Source organism: Microsporum canis, genomic scaffold (genome assembly GCF_000151145.1).
Source record: "Microsporum canis CBS 113480 supercont1.4 genomic scaffold, whole genome shotgun sequence".
NCBI lineage: Eukaryota > Fungi > Ascomycota > Eurotiomycetes > Onygenales > Arthrodermataceae > Microsporum > Microsporum canis.
In genome coordinates this window covers 737,348-761,562 of record NW_003299166.1, presented here as the reverse complement: position 1 = coordinate 761,562, position 24,215 = coordinate 737,348, and the positions used below count along the sequence as shown (strand labels likewise).

General features: G+C 47.4%; 9 protein-coding genes across 9 annotated transcripts; 5 read left to right on the top strand and 4 right to left on the bottom strand.

Moving 5' to 3' along the window:
- Positions 1-125: 125 nt before the first annotated feature.
- On the bottom strand, positions 126-2,600 carry MCYG_04266 (uncharacterized protein; the record flags this gene model as incomplete). The annotated part of the gene is made up of 14 exons (XM_002846483.1): positions 126-298; positions 356-498; positions 572-699; positions 751-982; positions 1,045-1,080; positions 1,135-1,183; positions 1,247-1,343; positions 1,394-1,473; positions 1,533-1,785; positions 1,890-1,981; positions 2,040-2,090; positions 2,147-2,206; positions 2,264-2,518; positions 2,570-2,600. 14 exons carry the CDS (start codon positions 2,598-2,600, stop codon positions 126-128), a joined length of 1,680 nt encoding a protein of 559 aa, XP_002846529.1.
- A 614-nt stretch (positions 2,601-3,214) lies between these two features.
- On the bottom strand, positions 3,215-4,941 carry MCYG_04265 (conserved hypothetical protein; the record flags this gene model as incomplete). The annotated part of the gene is made up of 5 exons (XM_002846482.1): positions 3,215-3,272; positions 3,328-3,524; positions 3,573-4,357; positions 4,415-4,736; positions 4,843-4,941. The coding sequence occupies 5 exons, from the start codon at positions 4,939-4,941 to the stop codon at positions 3,215-3,217; spliced, it is 1,461 nt and encodes a 486-aa protein (XP_002846528.1).
- Positions 4,942-6,940: 1,999 nt separating this feature from the next.
- MCYG_04264 (conserved hypothetical protein) lies at positions 6,941-7,905 on the bottom strand (the record flags this gene model as incomplete). The annotated part of the gene is made up of 4 exons (XM_002846481.1): positions 6,941-7,123; positions 7,149-7,220; positions 7,313-7,477; positions 7,540-7,905. 4 exons carry the CDS (start codon positions 7,903-7,905, stop codon positions 6,941-6,943), a joined length of 786 nt encoding a protein of 261 aa, XP_002846527.1.
- A 1,388-nt stretch (positions 7,906-9,293) lies between these two features.
- On the top strand, positions 9,294-10,893 carry MCYG_04263 (uncharacterized protein; the record flags this gene model as incomplete). Its single annotated transcript, XM_002846480.1, has 8 exons — positions 9,294-9,343; positions 9,372-9,416; positions 9,474-9,528; positions 9,556-10,137; positions 10,287-10,395; positions 10,444-10,567; positions 10,600-10,773; positions 10,800-10,893. The coding sequence occupies 8 exons, from the start codon at positions 9,294-9,296 to the stop codon at positions 10,891-10,893; spliced, it is 1,233 nt and encodes a 410-aa protein (XP_002846526.1).
- Positions 10,894-12,231: 1,338 nt separating this feature from the next.
- Positions 12,232-13,634, top strand: MCYG_04262 (WD40 repeat protein; the record flags this gene model as incomplete). Its single annotated transcript, XM_002846479.1, has 3 exons — positions 12,232-12,881; positions 13,169-13,187; positions 13,383-13,634. The coding sequence occupies 3 exons, from the start codon at positions 12,232-12,234 to the stop codon at positions 13,632-13,634; spliced, it is 921 nt and encodes a 306-aa protein (XP_002846525.1).
- Positions 13,635-14,637: 1,003 nt separating this feature from the next.
- On the top strand, positions 14,638-14,937 carry MCYG_04261 (uncharacterized protein; the record flags this gene model as incomplete). Its single annotated transcript, XM_002846478.1, has 1 exon — positions 14,638-14,937. The coding sequence occupies one exon, from the start codon at positions 14,638-14,640 to the stop codon at positions 14,935-14,937; it is 300 nt and encodes a 99-aa protein (XP_002846524.1).
- Positions 14,938-15,711: 774 nt separating this feature from the next.
- Positions 15,712-17,190, bottom strand: MCYG_04260 (conserved hypothetical protein; the record flags this gene model as incomplete). Its single annotated transcript, XM_002846477.1, has 2 exons — positions 15,712-17,030; positions 17,151-17,190. The coding sequence occupies 2 exons, from the start codon at positions 17,188-17,190 to the stop codon at positions 15,712-15,714; spliced, it is 1,359 nt and encodes a 452-aa protein (XP_002846523.1).
- Positions 17,191-19,197: 2,007 nt separating this feature from the next.
- MCYG_04259 (uncharacterized protein) lies at positions 19,198-20,904 on the top strand (the record flags this gene model as incomplete). The annotated part of the gene is made up of 4 exons (XM_002846476.1): positions 19,198-19,283; positions 19,331-19,442; positions 19,517-20,713; positions 20,779-20,904. 4 exons carry the CDS (start codon positions 19,198-19,200, stop codon positions 20,902-20,904), a joined length of 1,521 nt encoding a protein of 506 aa, XP_002846522.1.
- Positions 20,905-22,640: 1,736 nt separating this feature from the next.
- On the top strand, positions 22,641-23,912 carry MCYG_04258 (aspartate-semialdehyde dehydrogenase; the record flags this gene model as incomplete). The annotated part of the gene is made up of 4 exons (XM_002846475.1): positions 22,641-22,668; positions 22,719-23,270; positions 23,336-23,811; positions 23,880-23,912. 4 exons carry the CDS (start codon positions 22,641-22,643, stop codon positions 23,910-23,912), a joined length of 1,089 nt encoding a protein of 362 aa, XP_002846521.1.
- Positions 23,913-24,215: the final 303 nt, after the last annotated feature.

Sequence of the window (24,215 nt, the reverse complement as noted above, 5' to 3'; positions counted from 1 at the left end):
ATTTTGCTGATTCCTGGTTTGTTGATAATCTCTTGTCCATAATGCTGACCATAATGCGGATTGAGCATCTTAAAAGGTCAATGAATTGACCAAGCATATGAAAACCAGTTAAAGTAGAGTGAATCTTACTTAAGGAGAGGGGCCTCGCGCATGGTCTTCTGATACTCGTCGAGTAACTCTCCGAAGGTGATGCACAACATAGATGTTTTCTCGCAAGACTCAGCGTATGCAATGCAGGCATATACAATACTGAAGTCTAATGGAGTTCCACGAACTATTTTTTTCAAGCTCTGCTTTACTATCCATATCCTCAAGAATCAGAAGGTGACTCAGAAGCTTTGGGAGTGTGGCAAACCTAAACCAAGATTATCATGCTTTAATGCATATTGATATACCATGAAGTGTGAATAAATGAATGATTCGTTGGACTCTGCAAGCTCATCGATAAAATCAAGAGGCACTGCATTATCTAGATGTAGTGCGTAAAACATTATCTTTCTATATGTGTCATCAATGAGGAATTCTTAACTCCTTGAATATATTTCCCTTTAGATTAAGGATAGTATCTTACCTCCTAATTATAGCTTCGTCTTCCTTCATAAGCCCCATAAAGGCGGGGTGTTGGGTTAATTTGCACCATTCAAACGCAAATGTGAAGTCTTTTGCACCGTAACAGATATTTGCCTTCGAAAGAAATATCTAATCTAGTGTCAGCATGTAGAAGAACCACATATATGTGTACAACTTTACCACTCGTGCGGCATGAGAAGCATCAGGCCCATGTTCAACAGTTCGCGGCCCATCTAAGTATAGCAACATGAGGAGCATCGAGGCTTGGCTTAAACCTTCAGCTGAATTCGAATCAAATGTACACAGCCGCAGATATATGAGTATTGCTTTCTCTAGAAGACTTGGGTCGCTCTTTATGTATTTGATCTTCTCTGTTATCAAGCGTTGGAAAATTCGATACGCCAGGACTGGTCTATTCATTATCAGCTCTATCAGAACCAGTCATGGTTACAGGGGCTCAACAATTCAACGTACTCCCAGTGCCAGAATTTGTGGATGCAATGAAGTATGCTTAAACTGCGTTAGGCGGGCATATTCTTGCAGTTGGGGGTTTCTGATTATTACCTGTTGAAGTTGGATTCAATTTCCACTTTATCGATGAGGGACTGAAGCTCTGTCGCGGACGTTAATACCAATGTTCCAATTATCTGGTTTACCAATATTTAGTAACACTTACGATTATCACAAAGTACACTTCCATTCACTATATACGGCCCTAGGGCATGGAATACTTCAAATGCCAGATACCAAGTACTAGGTTCAGAGCCATAGTCCTAAGTGAAACATCAGTCGGAAGCGGTCCTCTGGAAAAGCGGGTACATACCTCTTGTAAATCATTAAGTAAATTCCGAATGCATTCTGAGTCCTCCGCCGTAAGCTTCTGTAACTCTAGCTTTGCTCGTACTAAAGAGAATATGTCAGTGTGCATAGCTCAATGTATATAAGGGTAATTAACCACATACTAAGCTCATGCAAGACGGATTGTCGAAGAGCCTTAGACGCTTCACTAAAACCATCCTGCTCCGCCATCGAAATAATGTCATAGCAACGTTGTAACCACTCAATAGCGCTGGAATCACACCTATTTTTCTTCGCTATCCCGATCCAGCAAAGGATATGAACCGCCTTGGCTCTCCATTGAGGATTCTCCTGTATAGATAATGGAATTGGGTTCGCAGAAGGCTTAGAGAGTTGCTCGGTCGGGTCCTTCCATAGCTGTGATCCTTAGTTAGCCCAATGATGTATCTATATTCAATACATCTAATAGTGCTCACAAGTATAGAGTGTTGGAATGAACACTTTGCTGCTAACTCCTTTACCTCTTCAGATCCGATTTGGGAAATTCTCGCATCATGCCCAGCTAACCTTTCAAACACTTTTATGGCAAGGTCCGGATGGCCCATCTCTATCTCTAGACGTCAATTTGATACGTCGGCGAAAATTATATCTGACTTGGGCTATACACTAACCGATCACTCTCCCAGCACTCTTTAAACCAACATCGAACAACCGAATATAGTCTGACCGTCTCAATGAGTTGATATTCCTCTGCGCTGCTTCATGGTATGCTACTAACCTGGGCTCTGGACCCCATCTTCAATGGCGCATTCAAGGAGAAGAAATGCAATGACTATCACTAAATCAGGGATATTAACAACCATTCTCCACCTAGAAGGAATGAACGTATACTAACCTTTACACATGTCCCTTAGGTTTTCCGCTTTGTTGATTCTCTCTGGTTTTACAAACTCTAGGTTACATGCATTCCATACTTCAACGCCAGTATCATCCAGCAGCTTTCGGTCCTCTTGTGTCAGGAGTGTGAGGTTAAGGGGGAACGGCTGGCTGATATATTCATCTAAATCCGTCGTAGGTGGTAACCGGGTGGCCTCATCAGACGTCTCGTTCAGTATACTGGTGAGGTCGGCACGTAGGCTAGAGACAAACACTGGGGGAGCGTTAGGTATGAAGCCGTCACCGGGAAGAGCAAATAACTAACCGCAAGTCCAATCATCTACACCTTCAGCCATCTTGCCAGGCTCGTTCCACTCTTCAACTTCTTCCCGGTGTAGTGAGTGGTTCGGAAAGTTGTTTGGCTTAGAAGATGATGTTGATGTTCATATTTTGTTGACGTCGAGAAAAAGGCAGTAACCGTGCACCTTTCCATATCGGGTAACATCAACGCAACGCTAGATATAGAGACGGAGAGACATAGAAAGTGGTTAAAACAGAGGAAGACATAGGGGTATGAGTGGTATCAGGCGTCAGATTGATGTTCTTCCCTTAGGGAAGCTATATACACTCTAGATATATAAGAAATCCCACTTTTTCCGTAGTAAACGGGGGGAAAGAAAAAGATGTCGCGCCGTACCATCTTTTTGATGACTTGAAACAGTGCAGAAACTCACTGTTAACGAGAGAAAAAAAGGAAAAAGGAGAGAGTAACATGCCAAAACCAAAGAGCTGTTGCCCACAATTCTCTCAGCATACAGGTATACGCATACATAACTCCCCAAGGCTTTATCAAAAGCAGGGGGGAGACACTCCATTCGCAGAATACGAACGGCAAAGGGTATTGGATAATATTTACAATAAAAAAAAAGAAAAAGAAATGAAAATAATTAGGATAAAGGAGGTATTCATCCTATCGGTGCACGTCTACGCGTTTTGTTGGTAGGAAGTTCCCTACTATCAAGGAGGGGCTTGACAAGAGCCCGTTAGTAAGGCATTATCGATATAAAATGAGATAAAACTTACATATTGTGGTTGTCTCGGCGGATGGTAAAGGAAAAGCAGCAGGGGATATTCTTCTTAGGGCTGTTTGGGTCAGGGCTCTTCAGCGTACAGCTTGTAAGCATCGCCTTTTGAGAGCTGTCGAACGCGATGGCGCCGAATTTCTCCCAGTAGCTGACAAGTTGGTCTTCAACCACTATTTCATGAATAGCAAGTTTACCCTGAGGAGTTGTTAGAAAGAGAAAAAGGGAAAAGAAGACAAAACTTACATCTCGCAAGGAATCCATGGGCACATCGATGAGCTGAGCCATCTCTTGGTTGCCTCTGAATATCTGGCCGGTTCTCCGCCATAGGCAGGCCGGAATGGCCATACTTGCAAACACGCGATCGTACTCCATTAAACTTCTCTCAAACCACATCTCGACTAACACTAACTCAATATCGGTAAGGGCATGCATACGCTCTCTGAATGCAGGGCGAAACTTATCCAGCTGACGGAGGATTTTCTGTCGTGAACTGGGTTGCAAGTGCTCTTCCATGTATTTATTCAGTCGAGCATAGCCGTTTACATAGTTGAACGGTTTCAACAGGCCGGCGTCATATTTGGCCTTGAGGAGCTTATTCATACGTTCCTCCGGAGGGTCAGTGCCGGACGGGTCAGCAGCTGTCATGTAGTATGTTTCTTTAGCCTTGTCGTTCCCGACAGTGCTGTTGGGTGGCTGTATGGAGCCTCCCTGGGTTGCCAGTGAAGGATTGATGAATTGCGAAGGGGATATTGAGGATGGTTGTTGCTGTTGTTGGAAGCCATCGTTATTCCGGGATAGGTTCGTGGCCATCGAATTTAGAAGAGACATGTCGGAGTAGATACCCCTTACCTCTTCGTTGGGGTACATTGATCCGTCGTCTAGAAGGCTAGTGCTGAGAAAGTCGTTGAGGAGGTTATACTCGTTGGTGAATTCGGGTGCATTAAACATGTAAGATGGGTGGAAAGTGTGGATATCTTGAAACTGGTTATTCTGCCCACCAAGCCGCCATTCGTTATTATAGCCCATTACTATGCAGGAAGTCAGTTTATACTACGTGACAGCATATGTTTGGTTCATGGTCTTACAGCCCTGCTGGCCAACGTCAATACTCGGCCCGGAAGCGGCTATATCCTGCGGCGGAGCGTTCTGCGAGGAGGTCAAGGAAGGCGGTTGCATGGAAAGGGCGGTATCCGGCAATATTTGCTCATCTAAGGTTTCACGTCCTTCGATAGATTGCGACATGCCTTTACTCTCAAAGTCATTGTTTGCAGCAGGACTATCTTCAGTTGCGGACGCGGCGGCAACGGTGCCTTCCGAGTCGTTCTTCACGCGTTTCGTGGGTTCACGAGGTTTGTCATGACACAGGTGACCGATGTTGCGTTTTATACAGCGGCTACATGGTCGTCCCTAAGAAGCAGAGAGCCGGATCTCCCGGTCAGCAAGGCAGCTCGCCACTGTAGGCCAACGTGTCATGGGATAAAAGGGTCCCCTAGGGCAATAGAGGTGGTCGTACCGAGTCGCAAGTCATATGCTGTTCAACGTCATCACGGAACAGAGTGATTTTATAGTCAGCAAAATCTGTATGGCACAATCTGTACCGCCAAACCAGCATGGCGGCCGTTGTTATGCATCGTTATGTAGCGGTGACCCTCTTAGGGGCCTTGGGAGGGGCGGGGGAGGGAACATGGAAGTGGGATGAAATGCAGGAGTGATAAGGAAAGGGTTAAGGAAAATACGATGATGAAAGGAGATCTTGGAAGCTCACCGATCGACGGCAGTAGACGCATGCTGTAGAGCGAATGAGTGGTCAGCGGTTTTTACTTCCGATGCGCGCCATGGACAAAAAAGCAAAGAAAAAAAGAAAAGAAAAAGAAGGAAAGCAGCAGCAATGAGTTTCATAAATATAAATTTATGTGAAGGGGGGGAAGAGAACGGAGAGAACGGAGAGAAGGGTAGAAAAAGGTTGAGCCCTGCAGGCCTGGTTTCCAATGTGGAACCCGTATACATCCGTTGAAATGCAAGAGGAAAAGGGAAGAGGAGAGAGAGATGCAGGTCCTCGCAGATGATCTCATGCTGCTTTCCAGCTTCTCAAGCTTCTTAGGACTCACCGTGATTGACCTTCCGTCTCTTCTTTGGGCTGGAACCTGCTGGCAACGCCCTGTCTGCAGCTCCTGCAGCCGGTTGAGTATCCCTAGTGCTCATCACCCCCATCGTTGGCTTGGCCTTCGCGGTGTCCTGGTCTTGTTCAGCTGAAGCAGCAGATACTGCTGGCTCTGTGGCACCATTGCTATGCTTGCCTTCCCCCAGCGTTCCCGTCGCGGTCTCGGCAGCCTCACCACCCATTGCGCCAGCGCCCAATCGTTAGGATGGCTACGATCGGTTCTCCGGCGGGAAAGTTAGGAGGGAGGTAAAAAGAGGGTTTCCGTCGTCAGTTTTCTGTTCTGAACGTTCCACACAGGCCTGGGCGAAAATGGCCTGTCCCATCAGGTACCACTGCAGCAGCTTTCGACTGGGGTGTGTTCGAGTGTATAGGCAGAGGTAGACCGGTAGACGGGCGGGATGGCGGAACAGCGGAACGGCGGGAGGCCCCAGAGACAGCCTAATGATATTAATGCAGAGTTTGCACGTCTTCCAGTGGTGATTCGGACTGTAATATGTGTGCGCTGGCGGGAAGTGTCTGGGATGGTTGCGTTTTGGCTGCGTTGTCTGTTTCAAATTCTGGGCTTGTCGGCGAACAAAAAGGCCATCGCACCAAACAAGCGTCCTCCTCCAATAGATCCCGTAACTAACGCGCGCTCGAGATAGAGAAACATGGAAGCTCTCTCTGGTGTCTGTCTCGGCGCATAAGTTGCTGTCTTGCAGCGTTGAAGTGGTGAGAGAGAAAAAAGTAGCCAAAAAGAGAAGAAAAAAGAAAAAAAAACGGACGCCACTTGTTGCATTCAAGGGCGTCGAAAGTCTAAAAACGCCGAATATGCCCCAAAGCCATGAACAAAAAGACGTTTTTATTTAAATATGAAGAGAAGCGAAGCTGAGACTGACCGAGAGTCATCGTAATGCGCATCTCCATCATTCATTTGTTACTTGTTCGTTGCATGTCGAAAATCCCCCATCACATGCAGCTGTTATGCATTGCCGAGCATGATACAATTCAATAGTTAATGTCTGGAGCTACTTGGCAGCATCGATGACTTGTTAGGATGATCCCAGATGCTTGTCGGGAGGGGCCTTTATGTCTCTGTCGTCTCTGCTTCTCCTTTGCTGCTTCTCTTGCCGGTGTTGAGATGTTGGCCGGGTTCTGGACGGCGAGCGTCGAACAGCAAATGATTCACCGTGTGATATCCTCAGGAGGGCCCCTGGGATAGCGAGGTACAACGGCAGAAGCTTCCAGGCCTGAGATGCATGCCCCATCTAGAGACACTGCATAAACCTCCGCAGTGGAAGTATACCGAAGCTGACATCTCACCCATGTCCAGGATAATATATAAAATATATGCCCCCAAGTACCTTGCTCGTGCAGGTACGAGCCTTCTCTCATTCTCATGTCTCTGCCAAGTCCATGAATCATCATTTTATCATCTACGCTCGTACGAGCTTTCGCCAACATTCTTCCTTCAGCCAAGAGGAAGCATGTCCAGCGCTGCCTTTGCGCGGGTGATGGCATGGCCGATCCCACGTACCTGAGCTGCATTGCCTTGCATGGATTCGAGATGGTTGCGTAGCTGTTTGATGGTTGGAAGGAGTTTTGGGTCGGCGTCGATCTTGTCAAAGCAGCCTGTCAGCACTAATACCGTCCACTTTCAAAGCGAACGAGATACATACTTCACCAAGAACAGTTTCCTCATTTTTCATCTCCAGCTTAAAGTCCGCATTGGCAGTCTCGTTCATACTCGACTTATCAAGTTGTTTTAAAACTGGATGAACCTAAAGTTGAGCTAACATCAGTACCGTCGTGGAAATGGCTATCCGCAAGAAATGATACACACGTTCTTGTTCAGCCTCTTCCTCTCTGATTCTGCTGCCTTTGCGTTCCGTTCCAGCTCCTCCAGCTTCAGCTTATCCTTTGCCAGTTCGGCCTCCTCCCGTTTGATCTCGGCCTGTAACAGTCGAATAGAGCTCGTAGTCGTCGCCAATTGGCTCTCTAACACTCTCTATAGATGCTAGTCAGCTTCAAGCCTATCCTACACCAGCATAAAAACCAAAGTATACGTACACTCTCCCCCAGAGCACTCTCATAGTCAAAACTGCCATCTCTCGTACCCGCCGGAAAGGGCATCTTCGGCAACCGTTTGCCCAGGTTCTTGCGCACCGTCGCAAGCGCAGACTGTGCCTCGACGCGCTTCTTCTCGTCTCGGTTTCGGGTTATGACCGGCAGCTCCACGGATAGGAAGAGCTGCTTTACCTTCTCCTGTGTGGAATCCGGTAGCGTCGTCCATTTCGACTTTATGGTTTCTTCATTGATGTGTCGGATGCGAGGCTGGAGGGCCGCGAAGGGAGGGTGATTATTGGGCTTGCTGCGTTTTGCTTTGGCAGGAGATGCAGGCTCGTTGGAACCAGCCTGTTTGCGTTTAGCTGGCATATCTGTATCCAGAAGACACCTGTGTATTATGTTATACCTCGTCTCGCAGCTCTCGGCTTGTATAATTGATATCAAGAGAAACCCTTCATCGTCTTCGTCTGCTTTTTTCCTTATCGCGACCCCGGGATAACTAAGGTAAACAATTAGTCATCATAAATACGGGGTTATGCTCTGGTCATGTGAGGCATACTGCAGAAATATCAGCTGACCATGTTCTGTACGTTAGAAGTCATTAGTCACCCTCTTATTCTATCGCGCGCTCGCATTTTTGGCCAAAGAACAGAACTTTTGACATTTTTTCTTCCAGTTTGAAGAATTTATTATTCCCCTACTGTTTATTTGATATTTAAAACTGGGAATCAAGTGGTATTGGCCTTGATTATACCATTCCCAAGGATACTTCACTCGGTCAGGGTAGTATTGAGATGCATTTGAGTATTGCTGTTTCTTTTTCTTCGCCGCCAACTTGCCAGGCACCATATGCACCCCAGCCGATCCGCACGCTAAGTAGCTAAATGTTTAAGTGTGAAGCGCAAAAGCAACGCTGATGATACCCCTTGCCCTGAATTTGAATCCCTAACGATATACAACAGTGTATCCTCGTTTCGAACATTCAGTATAAAACCAAACACAAGCTCCATTAGCGAGAAGCCACCAGGCCATACACGGCCCACGTCGATATCCAGCTCTCCTTTGACAAAATCAAAGAGTGTGCGATGGTTGGCTAGTCCAATCCCGTACTCTATGCTGTCTTCCGTATCCATCGATATAGCCGCAGCCTGCTGGGCAGTCCATACTTTCTGCTACCGTTCATGTCTTATAGGCCACTGGGAATTGTACCAAACTTCCCCCTCATAATGTATACTCTGTTCCAGCTAGATTATTTGATGCCTTAAAACTTCAGGCATAGGCCTTAGGAACAGGGAGATGACCTATTTTCCTCGACTATAGTAACCAGCGTATGAGAGGAAATAATGGAACAGTCCAAATGAATGGTTCACCGTGAGCTGGAATCTTAACTCCAACAATGGTAGCTGGCGCTGGAGATGATGGCGGTTCTCTAAAAAGCTCAAAAAGGAGAAGTTGAGGAAGAGAATGGAGATATAGAAGGCAAGAATACAGAGGATGACGGAAATATGGGGCCACATAGCAAAGTCAAGCTGTTATCAGAGCAGTGATAATAATTAACGGAGATGTGTGGAGAGCACACACGCGCGATTCTGACGCCGAAGGACGGGTAAACAAAGACACGAGCAAATCTGGAACTCGACTATCGCTAACGGGCCATCCCTTGCTTCCGTGCTCCAACTTTCCACTAAGCGTGAACCGGGCTGTGGGACGGCCAGGCGAAAATCGAGCCTACTGCTTGTAACCCAGGTTATATATGTATGTATGTAAAGGGATTAACTCATTTAACCTCGTGGGGCGGTAACCAGGGGTCCTATCTAACTGGTTAGTATAATAAGAATACGCCTAGGCTACCAAGCCAATTCAGTCGAGATATCTATCATGCCTAATATAGCTTCTCTCTAATACTGGCATTTAGGAAGTTATAAATAAAAAAATAGGCAAAGTGTCAAGCTGATTATGCAACACGCTGTACCCCCAAAACTTATCTTCAAAGTCTCATCAGTCTGTATCTGTTGCTAGCTCCTGTTCTCCTCATTTATGATGGCTGCCATTTCTGGTCGAAGCACATTAAATCCACTCTTGCTTCCTGAGATTGTTGGGTTGGTTGTTGAAAATGTTCCCATGGTACCAGATCTTTTAAGTTGTGCCTGTGTGAACAGCATTTGGAATGTAGCAGCTTTGAAAAGGCTCTACACGGGCTCCCTGAATGACATGCAGTTCTGCACACCTGACATTGGGTCACTTAATTTTCTCTTTGTGGCATCACGGGAGCGCTTCGCCCGAAACATGAGCTTCGTGAAGCATCTTCTCCTTTCTCCAGAGGCACCCGCTATTGATGGAGCCGCATATCCAGAACATAGGCTTGCGTGCTTCGAGAAATGTCGTGCGATGCGTCATCGCCAATATGCCGAGCTCCTTCTACGGCCGAAAGGAAGGGGCCTTGAAAGTCTCACAATCCCCTTCGAGATCGATGGTCAAGATTGGTCGCTCATTTCCGACCTTCTTCTCACTCCAACTGTTGAGTTTTTGGCTATTGATAACTACTATTGTGAGCTCTTGACGGCCGGCTCCAGTTATTCCCGAGAACCGATCACCTCCGCCGTAAGTTTTGCCATATTAATGATAAGATCCAATATATGTGGCAGACCAATCTAGAAATTGAGACGATTGGCTAGCCCGTGGTGCCTTTAGAAGCATTTTCTGATCCAGTGCGGCACTCCACGACCGCTAACTATACTCGGTAACTGGAGGTATCGTCTATACGGACGATTATCCACGGACCACGCACGGTATCAGGGGCCTTGGGAAGATTTTCTCATTTTAATTTAGCGCAGTTCGGCCAGAATGGACCGAAAGTAAGCAATTCGCAAATTATCTATGAAACCACGACGGAGAAGGCCTAAACAGAGAAAGCAGTCGGGAAACAAAGAAGAAAACAAGGCAGCTATTATGTAGATAGGAAAATCACATGTGCAGTGAATATTATAAAGTTTCATAAATATAGGCATCTAATTACATACAATCCTTCAAAGCCATAGGGTTAGATGACCAGGTGGCTTAGAGAAAGTATACTCATAGCTTTTCTTACAATTCAAGACCACAAGCCCCCAAAGGAGTGGACCTGAAGGGGTTTCCATATAGGCACGGTCGCGTGTTACAGTTTGTTTACGGCGGACGAAAGCTACCAACAGTAAGTGGGTGCAGTTTGTTGGTATATGAATCGGACTCGATGGCACTGTCAGGGCTTTAAGCAATCGGCGCAGAGGGTGGTATAACGGCTTTCACCTCGGAGCCATCAGACGTAAACTGGTAAACTCTGTGGATAGTTCTAATCCTAAGCATTCAGGTCTGAATTAAAATAGGATATCGAGAGTTGGGTGTTTCAAGTATTTGTTATGGCTTGCATGATTACCATCTAATAAACAATCCAACTTTGATCTCTTGACGTTTGGCCTGCAAGTCGTTCTCATGATTATAGAGTTTATTTAATGGGCCTAAATTAGCCAATGAAACGCTAGTGTTATTAGTGGGGCCCCTAACCATCTAATCTGATCTGATCTGATATGATAAAGATCCCTCAATACAAAGGCCTAGCGAAGCCACTGTACGGAGCCTACTGTGTAATTCAGCCTGTGTAGTTCAGACGATGGTTAAATAAATTATTTAGGAGCTTTAAACCACTCTATTGACAGATACATGAGATGTAGGGTACTTCTCTGCCCTGGATCTAGTTTCATGTATCCCGCCTGCATTGACAACCAGAGCCAAGAAGAAATACTGTACCTATTAACATCTATGCATCTGGTCGGCGGCACAACCTCTTAAACATGTCTTCTAAAATTCGTCAATGCGTACCGGCCTTCTACTCATGTACAGACCCGATATTACGTATATAACCTCCTTTTCGGGCTTATTGTCCGTTCCATAGCCAGCCGTATAAGGGATATATAAGCCCCCTTTAGCCCCTAGATTCAGCCTGACAAATTGGAAGCATGCACCATACTGACATAAGCGTAATAAAGCGGTTATAAATAGAGTATAGGCTTAGTAATGATTAGTACTCTGCACATATTCAATGGTGGATGGTGTGCGTTAAGTGTGGATGGTAGCAACTATTGGCCGGCGCAGTTCTGGCGTAGAACTAATATCTCACCTTCTTAGATGCTCTCAGTTTGCGTTTTCGTCTCTTTAAAATGTCGTGTAGAAGAGCCCGTCGGATCTTGAAAGATGAGCAACCCCTGTGAGAGTCTCAGTTTCTCCCCTGTCGCCAAGAAAACAAGGTTTATCAACCTGGGGTTGCTTCTCTCCACAAAATTGTGAGAGATCAATAGCACTTCATGTTATTACATATTTCAGCCATGCACATGCTCATATTACAAGCTTGCGAGTGAAGTTTTGTCATGGGCAGCTATAGTAATGCTGTGCCTTTTGTTGACGCATAGCTCTTCCAGGGGAGAATAACCAGGGTAGGCGCTGTCACGGGGGCTGCATCATATCTATATCTTTCCAGTATTTGGCCCCCGAGCGGCAAGCAGGTTATGCCCCTATCTAAATATGTTATGCAGGGACATCCTACCTCCGATGCCATACTCAGCTAGATGCATCGGATATCAGGTCGACAGAGGGGTAAGAATTTCCAAATAATGCATGACGGCATTTCCATCAGCTTGACAGGGGGAATTTCCCTATATAAAGATGACCATAGATCCCTCGTCCCTGCCCAAGTGCATCCTCATTCAAATCACCAGGAACCCAACAAATCTCTATAGAAAATTAAATCCTTACCTTGTGCTGAACATCATGAAGATCCCTTTCACAACACTGCTGGCTTCAGTGGCCTTCTTCCTCGCTACCACTGAAGCTGTTGAACCCTGTGTATACGTTGGCATCAGTTCTTCTGAGTATAATGAGACACTTAACATCAAGACGGCCCTCGAATATCGCCCCACCTATGTTTCCGCATACGCCAACGCCTATGGTGAAGCAAGATATAATGTCATCTTTGAGAAGCCCTCAGCTACCCCAGCATGGCATACAAACTTTGGGTATAACGCCAATGATTTCGACAAGACCTTCGAGGAGTACAAGAAGGATGGATTCCGACCTACCCTAGTGGAAGGATATTACTCTGGCGGAGAGCGTCACTATGCCAGTATCTGGGAGAAAAACAACGAAAACATCGCCTGGGAAGAACGCAGAAACATGTCGGAAGATGAATTCACAAGCTGGTACAATGATTTCGTTGGCAAGGGTTATACACTCAGGCACCTTAGCGGATACTCCTTCAACGATCAAGAGCAGTTTGCCGGCGTGTTTGAAAAAAAACCTAGTCCACCGCGGAAAGCGTATGTTGGCCTAACTGCTGATGAGTACCGTGTCAAGTCCAGTGAGCTAAAGAGCGATGATTATTATGCTGTCCACATAAGCACATACACGGCTGGTGGCAAGGCCTGGTTTGCTGGAATATTCGAAAAGATGGATGACAAGAAGAATAAGCCGGAAGTTCATATCGGATGGGCATACGCTAGGGCTGCAGATGCTACGTGGGATACGATTGGGCATAGGCTAATTTCGATGGATGGATACGTTGACAACGGAGAGAAATTTGTTTTAATCTTCAAACAAGGATTAGATTGAGGCTCGGAATCGATGTACCTAGTTATGCGTTTATTAGTTTTAGTTTGTTTTGTCTAATTGCGGATCTTCCAGTTCACTCGGTTCAAAAATGACACTTCTTTGTCACCAAGTAGCTGAAGTACCTAGAGTTTTTTGGGATTCGATCACTGGCACTTTGGAATTGAGCCCTAAACTTTTGCTCGATGACTAATGATAGTAACATCTTGTAGAATCAAGCCAATGAGAGATTTGCAGGCTTCGAGGTAATCTTATCTGATCTGGCCGATCTTATCGATCTTATCGAGTACGAAAGGAGGGGGGAAACGTCGAAATTCATGATCACAACCGGAACGGTTTACCTCTCCTGGCACGAAGCGTTGGTTGGAATTGCAAATACGACTAGGCCGGCTGTCATTTTTTTTTTGCCAACTCTCCGAGCGTTAACGACCTCATCACCGTATCTGGGGATGATTAATGACTGATCTAGTGTTGGATATTTCCTCATTCTTCCCTCTTGATGGTTACTATCCTTCGTAGAGGAGAGGTAAATTCGAGCATTGATTGTTAGAAAGTGAATCCTGGGGTACATCGTTAATTGATCTTTGTAGGGCCTTGCTGCTGGTGACTAGAGCTTCTTCGTTTCTAGCATTGCTGTCGCCAAGGTCCTAGAATTCTCCTTTCATCGAAATGCCAGCGCTTAGAGGAATACAGACAATTATGTAATCTTTTCCTAGAAGCTTGCTATCCTCTGTACAGGGTGCCAGAAACAAAGTGGGTATGATTGCGTGTGCGATCCAGGTAATGAGCCTGCTACTGAGGGTTTCCGGAGAAATCTCCTCCTCGGACACCAAAACTGGCTCATCTCTCCCGTGGAGGCGAAATATATCCAGCTAGTAAACCGTGACAACTGAATGCTCTAACATTGCGTATCAGTTGCCACGCTCCAGGGTCAGATGAGGCTTAAGAAGGTCCCTTCTCCAACCTTGGCAGTATCCAAAATTAACCTTACATGGTACGCGGAGTAATATGTCAGGTGCTATACGTTAGAGGCACATCATAGTACCACAACGGCTAGAAATGTGCCCCCCGAAGAATGTTCAGGAAGGTAGAAGTGGAGGCTTGGAAGTTCGCTGAGCCATGTGGTGAGGGGTATTTGCTATTGGAGGCATATGTAGCCAGCGGAAGGCCGACGAAAAGGGGTATCGAAAGAAGTCATCCAACATGCCGACGAAGCCCCTCGGGTCAAAGGCCGGGTCAAGTCATGATCGATCGAATGGAAAACTTCTCCAGATGACTTAGCCCGTCGATGCGGAGAGACTTCAACGCTCAGCGCTGAACCAGACTTCCCTTTTTTCATCGAAGCCTCTGGGGCAACAAGTAACTAAGCAAAGCTCATCTCCACCCTTGCATTATCAAGCAAAGCGAAGGGGGGAGAAAAGGGCGCACCCAAGGGTCCATTGCAGATCAATATCAACCGTCCCCCACATGTATTGTATATGTATTATATATGCACTCGGGAACCCGTTCCACCCGTGGCCATACCGGCCGATATCGCCCATTGCCGCCACCAGGCAGCCACCAGCTAAACTCCAGGGACCAAAACTTGAGAACTGGACCACGACTCAAAAAAAGGGCCGTGAGCCATCCATCCAGACCGCACAAACGAACAGATCGACCATTCGTTCGCTGTCACAGTTGTTGAAACATGGAACCCTCGAACGGAAGTATAACTCAACTAGGCCCAAGCGTGAAACCAAGCCTGGGGAAGAAGAAGAGGAAGACTGAAGAGAACAGCCCACAGACCACAGACCAGCTCCTCTTCCCTTCGTCCATCGAACCCCCCCCCTTCACGTTATGTGCTAGTTCGAGGATATGGAGAAACGGTACTGATTTACCTTTCAAGAATCCGCAGAGTTCCGAAGTGTAAAAAAAATAAAAGTGGGCTAGCTCGTCCGTCGGGATGTTTGTCGCGTTTAGGTAAATTCCCCGATGAAGACTCCACATGGAGTATGCTTATTTGGTTGCTATTTTCTGCTTTGCTTGCTTTTTGCTTGCTTCTTACTTGCTGATGTGCTTCTGGGCGGTGGGAATGGTGGCTGCTTAGTAAGGGCAGAGGAGTGGGCGGTTGGCCTGTTATATACATAGTATGGGGTGGATGGGGGATGTTGATAGGATATGCGAGGTGGTTGTGGTACAAAGTACACGCGGTGTCGGGGAGGCCGTGGCGATCTTGGAAGAGACTTATTATAGGGCAGTGTATGTAAATTATGGAACTATGTAGTATGGGTATGTATGGTGATTATGCGAGCGCTCGGTGATGCCGTGCTGATGCCCCGTTACGTCGTGAGAGGAAAGAAGGGGGAAGAGAGGTAGAGGAAACATGAGTATCATCAGATAAGTAAAGAGGTTATACAAGGAACAAGACGTGGTATATAGTAAACGCACCAAACACAAAGGCTAGGTTAAACAGGCAATCCATCCGTCCAACGAAAGAAGATAAAATAAAACACCGGACATGAATGATATATAGTAGTATATGTGCTTATGTGCACCCATCTGTCATCCCCCCTTGGCCTTGATGTCCGCCAACTGCGCCTTCAGAAGCTCGTTGCCGGCCAGTAGATCGGCCAGCCAGTCGCCTGCCTGTGTCAGCATAGTACTCTTGCTGTACCCTCCGCCCTTCAGCTCGGGTACCAGGGAGCACAGATCATCAAACCCTTGCTTGATCAGGTTCCGTCGTTTTTGCTCGGAAAGTATATGGTTCGTTCGCTTCTGCTCTTCGGATAGATTCTCTCGCACCGGTTTGATGGTTGCCTTGCTACCAGTGGGGGAGGTGGCTTTTGACTTGCGAGATGACGGGCGAACAAAGGTACTTGTGGATGGTGTTGATGACGATGTAGTGGTGGCGGTAGATGGAAATTTAGACGTTGACAGGGCGCTGACTAGTTCCGTGTCCTCTTCTTTTATCCTGTTATTGCTCTTCCTTCGTTTCTTCGGCCTGTCTTCATAGGAGGGCGGATTTGGGTTTCGAGATGCCGCAAGGGACTGAGTGTCTTGTAGCTTTCGAATAGGACTGGATGGGCGAGTATTCGCTGCGCTGGACTGGGCTTCTAGGCACTCTAAGTTGTGGAGCAGGTGTTCTGTTGTCTCTTCGACCGTGGGCTGGCCAGGAGGCAGACGATAGCCCTGGTGAGCGAAACCAGAGTCAGATCCCCACTGTAACACACCAGTGTCCAGCTTTGAGGTGGCTGCCCCTGTGTTGGGCTGTTGGTGGTCGTTGGCCGGTGAGCGATGTGCGGCATGGTCGAATATCATGGTGCTGGTGTGTATCCCCTTGGGTATAACAAGAAATTCCTTCTGCGGGGCGGACCCATCATGGTAGCGACCGAGCTTTGTATCTATCTGGTGGTGCTGCTGCTGTACATGGATGTTGTAGTGGTAGTTGTTGCTGTTGTGGTCCAACAGGCCGTGTTCGGTGTATAGCTGGCTCTGTATGGAGGAAACGTTCTGGTGCCCGTTCTGGTAGAGCATCTGTGCCGCAGCCAGGACATCTGAGCTCAGGGGTCCCGATCTATCGGGCGCGGACAGGTCTCTCGATTGCTTGGCAGAGTGAATGTGATGTGACTGTTGCGACGGCAGGGTGGTGGTAGATCCCTCAAAGGTCGGCGGTAGATCAGGCCAGCTGAAATTACTACCGGGCTCAGCGCCGTTCTGGTCGCCAAACGAGAGCCAAAAGTCGTTGTTATCGAACTGACTGGCATTTAGGGATGTAAAAAGATTGTCTAGCATGTTGGACTCGCTATCATCCAGCAGGGCGGGGCCTGGAGGACGTTCTGGAGCAGAATCAAGCGGCGTATCTTGCGGTGATATCAGGGCATCTACCATTGTTAGTTTTCTTTCTTCTCCCGATTCTTTTTTCATCTTCACCATCTCTCCTATCTCATGTGGTTCTAAAGGGTACGTACAGCCAAAGGGCCCTGGTGGAGGGGTTGATGCACCCTTCATATGGTGGACAGACTCAGAGAGGCCAAGCTCCATGCTACACGCGAGCCCACCGCCTAGGTGCGAGTTGGAGTCTGATTTGGCAGAGAAGAGGGACGGCCTGAACGGCGATACCGTCTCAGTCATGCAAGAAACCATTAACGTGGCCAGAATGGGGGATATATATATGTAGCTGTGACTGTAGATATGACTGTGTTGTCGCAGATATGTGCCCTTCCCGTCAACTTGAAGTATAACTGCGATGGTAACCCGTGCGGTCTTGAGGGGCCGGTAATCGTGTCCAGAGTGAGCGTCAAGAGAGAACGTCGTGAAGAAGCGAGAGAGGCGGTGATAACTTGTAGATGTAAGAAGTAGTCGAAGAGTTGGCAAGCAAAAAAAAAGAAGTGTGGAGGAGCAAGCCACTTTTTTATCTTATCACATGCGACCACCAGCAAAAAAAGACAGGAAAAGAAGAAAAAGGCGGCGGGCCGTGTGATCGCTGGATGAGATAAGCAGGTTTCTGGCCAATAATATGTGTCCGGAAGAACGTCGCCCCGATGACAGATGAGGAAAAGATGGAGAAAAGACGGAGATGGGGAAGATGAAGTATTTAGCAGAGAAGAAGAGGAGGAGGAGGTCGAGGAGGAGACGATACTGAGCCTGCTAAGACACCGACATTGTGTTCACCGGGCTGTCCCCCCGATCTTTCTTATGGAGTAACTCTGTCTCCCCCCCTAAAGGGCACACCTCTTATTATAGACTTCTGTTTGCCCCAGTTCTCTAGCGCTGAGGCTATTGCGAGCTAGTTTCCAGAAGTGTAGAAGACTCCGTTACCTTAAAAAAAAAATATTAGGACGAGACAAGAAATTGAGAAATCTCAACTCTGGGGCCTAGCTCGTCGCATGGCGGTATTTCCTGGTCAATCAGGTCTCCGCGAAAAGGAAAAAAAGGGGATGCCCTAGGAAGAAGCAAGCATAGTTAGCATGTATTGAGAAAAAAAAAAGCAAAAGAAAAAAAAAGGAGAGAACGGGCGCGTCATCACGTTTGCCCCGATCGATCTTCGGTACAGGTTTTGAATAATTCTTATACTCAATACCTGCAGATCTGTGTGTGAATGTTTTTTTTCCTTCAAGGGCTCTGCCGCATGGGACCTAGACTTGTTGTGCATACATACGAGCTACTGGCCACTGTCTTGTCTAGCGGCCCGCAAGTGACTGGGATGGTAGTGTTGTACCATGCTAAAGGCCCTTGCAAGTGCTGCCAAAGGCGTCATCGCCATATGGCTTCTTTTCTTCTGTATATGTAACATAGCGTGTCTTTCCCCAGCTTGAGTAGAACCCAAACCCTTAATTTTAAAATTAGCGACCCACAGTGACCGAGATCGGTTAGGTAGGCGAGTCGAGATGAGATGCAGCTCGGAAGAGTTCCTTGATGTCTACCATGTAGGTCACTCTCTGTAGGTTCAGTGGCGTTAGCTATCGAGTGGTGAAGCAGAGAAAGCAAAGCAACAAGTACCTGTCGATGAAGTTGAAGGGTCAAGAGCCGAAGATTGAAAGAATGAAAGAATGAGGGGACTTCCCTGATCCCTGACTTCGGAGGTTTTCCCTCCCCTATTTCTTCCCTCTCCAGAGCAAAAAGAGACCCCAAGACAGCGTGAAGGTACAAGGAAGTTACTTGCTTTCTTGGCTTGGGCGGCTAACAACTTAACCGCGGCTCGCCTTCACGTGCTTGTACTTCCCTTGTACCTTTTTCAACCTCCAGACGAAAACATCGAACTTCACATCCAACGCTGAACATTTATTTTCTATTTACTTACACTACACAACCGGACTGTAGTAGACGTCGACAGGTATCAATGGGATTTTGCCCCACAATCGGACACTTTCCGACATCCGGGGCGAGATCATCGACTTCTTTAAAGGGCCTACTCCTCCCTTAGCGCGCCGGTTTCTTCATGGGTGTTTTCCCCTCGCGTGTCTATCACCATCCTCCTCCAGAGCCCCCTCCCCCCGGCCAGGGCTTTAACTTGGGACTCGGTCTCCGGTTCGGTCAAGGGCGGTGTTTATGATGGAGCTGCAGCGCTCCAGGGTCGTGCTCGACCGTCTACGCATCCTGAAACCGTGTGTGCCGAACCCGCTCCTATTCTTATCGTGCGTCTTGTCCTGAGCCGCTCCTTTCTAACTTGGCTGCCGGACAGGGCTGCTCGGGCGTTTGCGCTTGGATATCTGACTACTACTCTGCCGAAATTTATCTCCTTCTTGAAAACTCTGCGGCGGAGAGACCTGAGTACCGTGGAGAAACTGGAACGTGTACGTTCATTCCCCTCATTCTCTCTATCTCTCTCTCTTAATATATAGGGCATCTCACTGATCAACTGACTAAGTTTATTCGCATCTTGCATTGTGGATTGGAATGGGACCGTTTCCCGGCATTCTGTGCCCTACTGGCAGGTGGCTCCTCCGTCCTGCCTGAAGCCTTGAGAACTGTCAGATTAAGATTCACCTACAGTGGGTATCTCCCATCCCTGTCTAAGTCTGGTATTCCACTTTCGTCAGACTGGCCATTGCGGTTCCTGGCGGCCTTCCTGTCTGCCTTGGTCTGTTTTCCCATTCTCAATAGGACAACAAAACATCCGCACGGCCGGCATGCGGAAGTTAAGAAACACGCTTCCTCTGACCAACCTGGCCAAGCTCAGCAAACGCTGGCCAAGACCAATGGCCGCTACAAACCTGGCCTTGCTGGCAGGACCCTAGACTTGACTCTCTTTGCGGCAACTAGAGCTGCAGATTCTATAGTTAATCTGTTATGGTCTCAGTGGAAAACTTCCCGCGTCCATGGCAACGGCAAGGCCGGACGACGGGTACGCTCCCTCGCTCCAAAACTAGCGGACACCGGCCTCTTCGCAGTCAGCTCCGCTATCGTGATGTGGGCTTGGTTCTACCTCCCTGACCGTCTACCTTACTCCTATGGTAAATGGATCAGCGAAGCCGCTCAGCTAGACGGCCGTATCCTCGAGGCCCTCCGTACTGCTCGGAGAGGCGACTGGGCCTATGGCCGTGACAATGGTGATCAAATTGTACTTGAGTCGATGTGCGCTGACTACGGTTGGCCCATCGAATGGGGCACTCCTGAAAAGACAATTCCCATCCCCTGCGAAATTGTCCACATGGGCTGTGGCCCCAATTGCGAAAAGACAGCCGTCTGGCGATTCGCTAGAGCCTTCAAGTTTGCTTGCGCCACCTACATCCCTCTTCAGATTGTGGTTCGCTGTCGATCGCGAAATATCAAAACATACATCCATGCTATCAAGAGTGCGCTTCGTTCATCGACCTTTTTAGGTTTATTTGTCAGCCTTTTTTATTATTCGGTGTGTTTGGCGCGAACGAGGCTGGGGCCTAGGCTGTTTAGCCAGAAGATGATCTCGCCTATGATGTGGGATTCTGGCCTCTGTATTGCTGCTGGATGTATGATGTGTGGATGGAGTATCTTTGTTGAATCAGCGAGTAGGAGGCAGGAGATTAGCCTGTTTGTCGCGCCCAGGGCGTTAGCCACGGTTCTGCCCCGGGAGTACGACAGAAAGGTACCGTTCCTTAACTTTATTTACTCTAGCCTTCTTCACACTAACATACTTTTTCTACTCTGCAGTATCAATGGAGGGAGAGGCTGGCTTTCTCTCTTAGTACCGCCATCCTTGTCGCCTGTATCCACGAAAATCCAAAAATGGTTCGCGGCGTATTCGGAAAGTTCCTTGCTCGCGTATTCATGGCATGATAGATCTTCATTAGCCTGATGCTTCACTCTTGTATGATTATATTTACGTCATTTAATACTACTACTAGATATAATATAGATGTCTTCCCGCGATCTTCCATCATTTTGATATCCAGAAGTGGATTAAACTGCTTTACATAATCAAACTAAATTTATCACGTAATAAAGGTACAAGCTTAATTTTGTCTTGAAGCCCCTTTTCCAAAGGGAGGAAACAGGGAGCCAGGTTGTTGGTTTATTTTGCTGATACATCTACAGCATCGGGACGGCGGAGAGGATGGATTGCTGCGCCCCAGTGTATATATGGTACTCCGTACGAACACGAACACGAACACGCGGCCGTTAGCTGGTTTATTTACATGATAGGGAGGAAGAAAAGTCTGCAGGTTCATTTATCACTAGGGATAAGCTTGATCTGCTCAGGGGATCTCGTTTTAGGGGCACCAAAAGTATTGTACGACCTCTTACATGGTACATCCAATTGCCTGCACGGCACCTTCGTATATCCACGATGCACGAGCAGCCACGCGGCCGGATTTTAAAACAAACCTGCCTCGTGCGATGCTAAACGATTCAAAGTAAACAAGCCTACACTATATGTTTTGCAGTCGTATAGAGCAACGCAGATCGAACTGAGCAAACGCCTTATAGGGCTAAGATCTTAACCTTCCTCTAGCGATCAGAGTATCAACATCGACGATGTTTATGCTTATTTCAAAATTTGGCTTTGTATCACTGGAAAATGCTACTAACGTTCTCTCTAGCTAGTCCTTACGTCCGTAGTAATATATAATCACAGACGGGATGTATACTCCGTAGTGGAAATATCTGTGGAGCGAGCTGTTCGAACTGAGCAGGCGTTCGACAGGTTAAATGATACGCCCTATCTATCCCTGTAATCTTGGAAGAAAGGGGAAGAGGCACCACTTCAACGGCCCGGGACAGATGTGGAAAATGCCAAAGTTTTCCTCTTGCTCAATAGTGGGTATGGACATCAAGCTGTGGACAGACATTTCGTAACGTCTTTAGGTCCCCGGCGTGGACTGGCATGGATCAAAGTTATCAACAGGGATAGCTGTTTGGTCGTTATCCCTGGCATAGTTCGAAACCAGAGCTGGCTCCTTCAACGATCCAGACAATGCAGGGAACAAACTTCAGGATCTTCTTAGAGCGGATATTGCGCCTTCTCGACGTGCAGGGGACTAGGGTCAAAGGAGCCGCCGTTCGTCCCTGAAAAGTTTTCCATAGAAAATACCCGATCTACCTCCAGAGGACGGGTCACATTGTATACACGAAGTCAAGGCCGATAGCTTCCCTCGTAAAAGAGAACTAAGCGTGAAAAAGCCACGTGGATTGCTTTTTTTTCTTTTCGATGTTGCACTATTGAACTCTTCTGCCGTTTCTCTCTCTCTTGGCGGGATGAAAAGATTTGTTATGTCAACTTGGCGATACCCTCGAGCCGCTTCACACCATGAACTGGACCAAACTCACCTCAAGTTGGAGTATCAAACGAAGGTTGACGCTCACCGCTTGGGCAAAATGGAAAAACCGTCGGAACATACCGAGATTATATAATCGTATTATATAAGCTATTATATAAGCCCCCGCCGGAAAATACTTTAACCGGACTTTCCCTTTTGAGTCATGCCGGGCAGTTGGTTGATATTGCGGGATATAACAGAAGAGAGATTGATGATATTCACATTGCCATTGACGGCCAATATAAAGCTATAACGATGTCTACACCCTCAAAGAAACGCTGCGGTAAGCCTGTTCAAGCTGATGATAGAGAACTATACTAACATCTCTCCCAGGCGTCCTTGGAGCAACTGGCGCAGTGGGCACGCGATTCATCCTCCTACTCTCCCAGCACCCTCTGCTCGAATTGGTAGCGGTAGGCGCCTCAGACAGATCGTCGGGTAAAAAATACCGTGATGCTGTGCGCTGGAAGCAATCGTCCCCTATGCCCGCCCAGGTGGCAGACCTAACAATCCGCCGCTGTGCCCCCTCAGAATTCTCAGACTGTGATATTATATTCTCTGGGCTGGATCCTGATGCCGCAGGCGAGATTGAGATGGCCTTTCTCAAAGCGAACTTTGCTGTGTTTTCCAATGCGAAGAACTATCGATTGGACCCTATGGTACCTCTTGTAGTGCCCCTTGTTAATGCCGGGCATATCGATGTGATCCCCGCACAGAGGAAGCACTTTGGTCTCAACAAGGGAATGCTAGTGTGCAATTCCAATTGTGCGGTAGTAGGACTGGTTGTCCCGGCCAAGGCACTCATCCAGAAGTTTGGACCAATTGAGTCAGTGAGCATGGTCACCATGCAGGCTGTCTCGGGAGCGGGCTATCCTGGTGTCAGCAGTAAGTTTCATCATCTCTAATTACATACTGCCCTAAATCCGACAGGAGCTAATTCACTATACCAGGCATGGACATTTTTGATAATATCGTCCCTTATATCCCGGGGGAGGAAGGAAAGATATCTACCGAAGCACGCAAGATCCTAGGAGACCTAAACTCTGACCTGGCTGGATTCAGCGACCAACAACCTCTTCAGGTTTCCGTCGCATGTAACCGTGTTCCTGTACTCGATGGACACACTGTTTGCGCATCACTACGTTTCGTAAACCGACCTCCACCAACGGCGAGTCAGGTACGTGATGCACTGCGGGAGTATAAGGCAGAAGTTCAGACATTAGGATGCCCCTCTGCTCCTAAAGCAGGTATCCATGTCCTGGAAGACGTGGATCGACCACAGCCTCGTCTTGATAGGGACACCGAAGGCGGATACGCTTGCACCGTAGGCAGGATCAGGGAGGACGACAGTGGCGTCTTTGATATCCAGTTCGTTGCTCTCAGTCATAACACTGTCCTTGGGGCATCAGGTAGTAGTATATTGAATGTGAGTTTATCTCCTCTTCTACAGTGCTCGAATGGGTGAATGTTAACAATTCTATGTAATATCTACAGGCAGAGAGTGCCATTCTGAAAGGCTACATTTAGTTTTGCCCCTGGTAGGTTACTTGTTTCGACGAGCCGAGCTTCCGCTATGGTAAAATCTTGAAAAGTAGAATCCACTTGCGTCCTAGCATTCAGTTCACTTGCATTCATTCTCTGTTAATACTTTTGAGGTCATGCGTATTAACATGACTGTGTCCTGCCCATGCACCCTCCGCCCTGACATTGCAATAAGTGGCTGAAATACCACCCATGTACATAGAATTCAAACCAGGATTCGGTATGATCATATTAATGATTCCGGTAAAGGGCCAAACAACTAGGATATCGTTCCTTTCATTATACTCA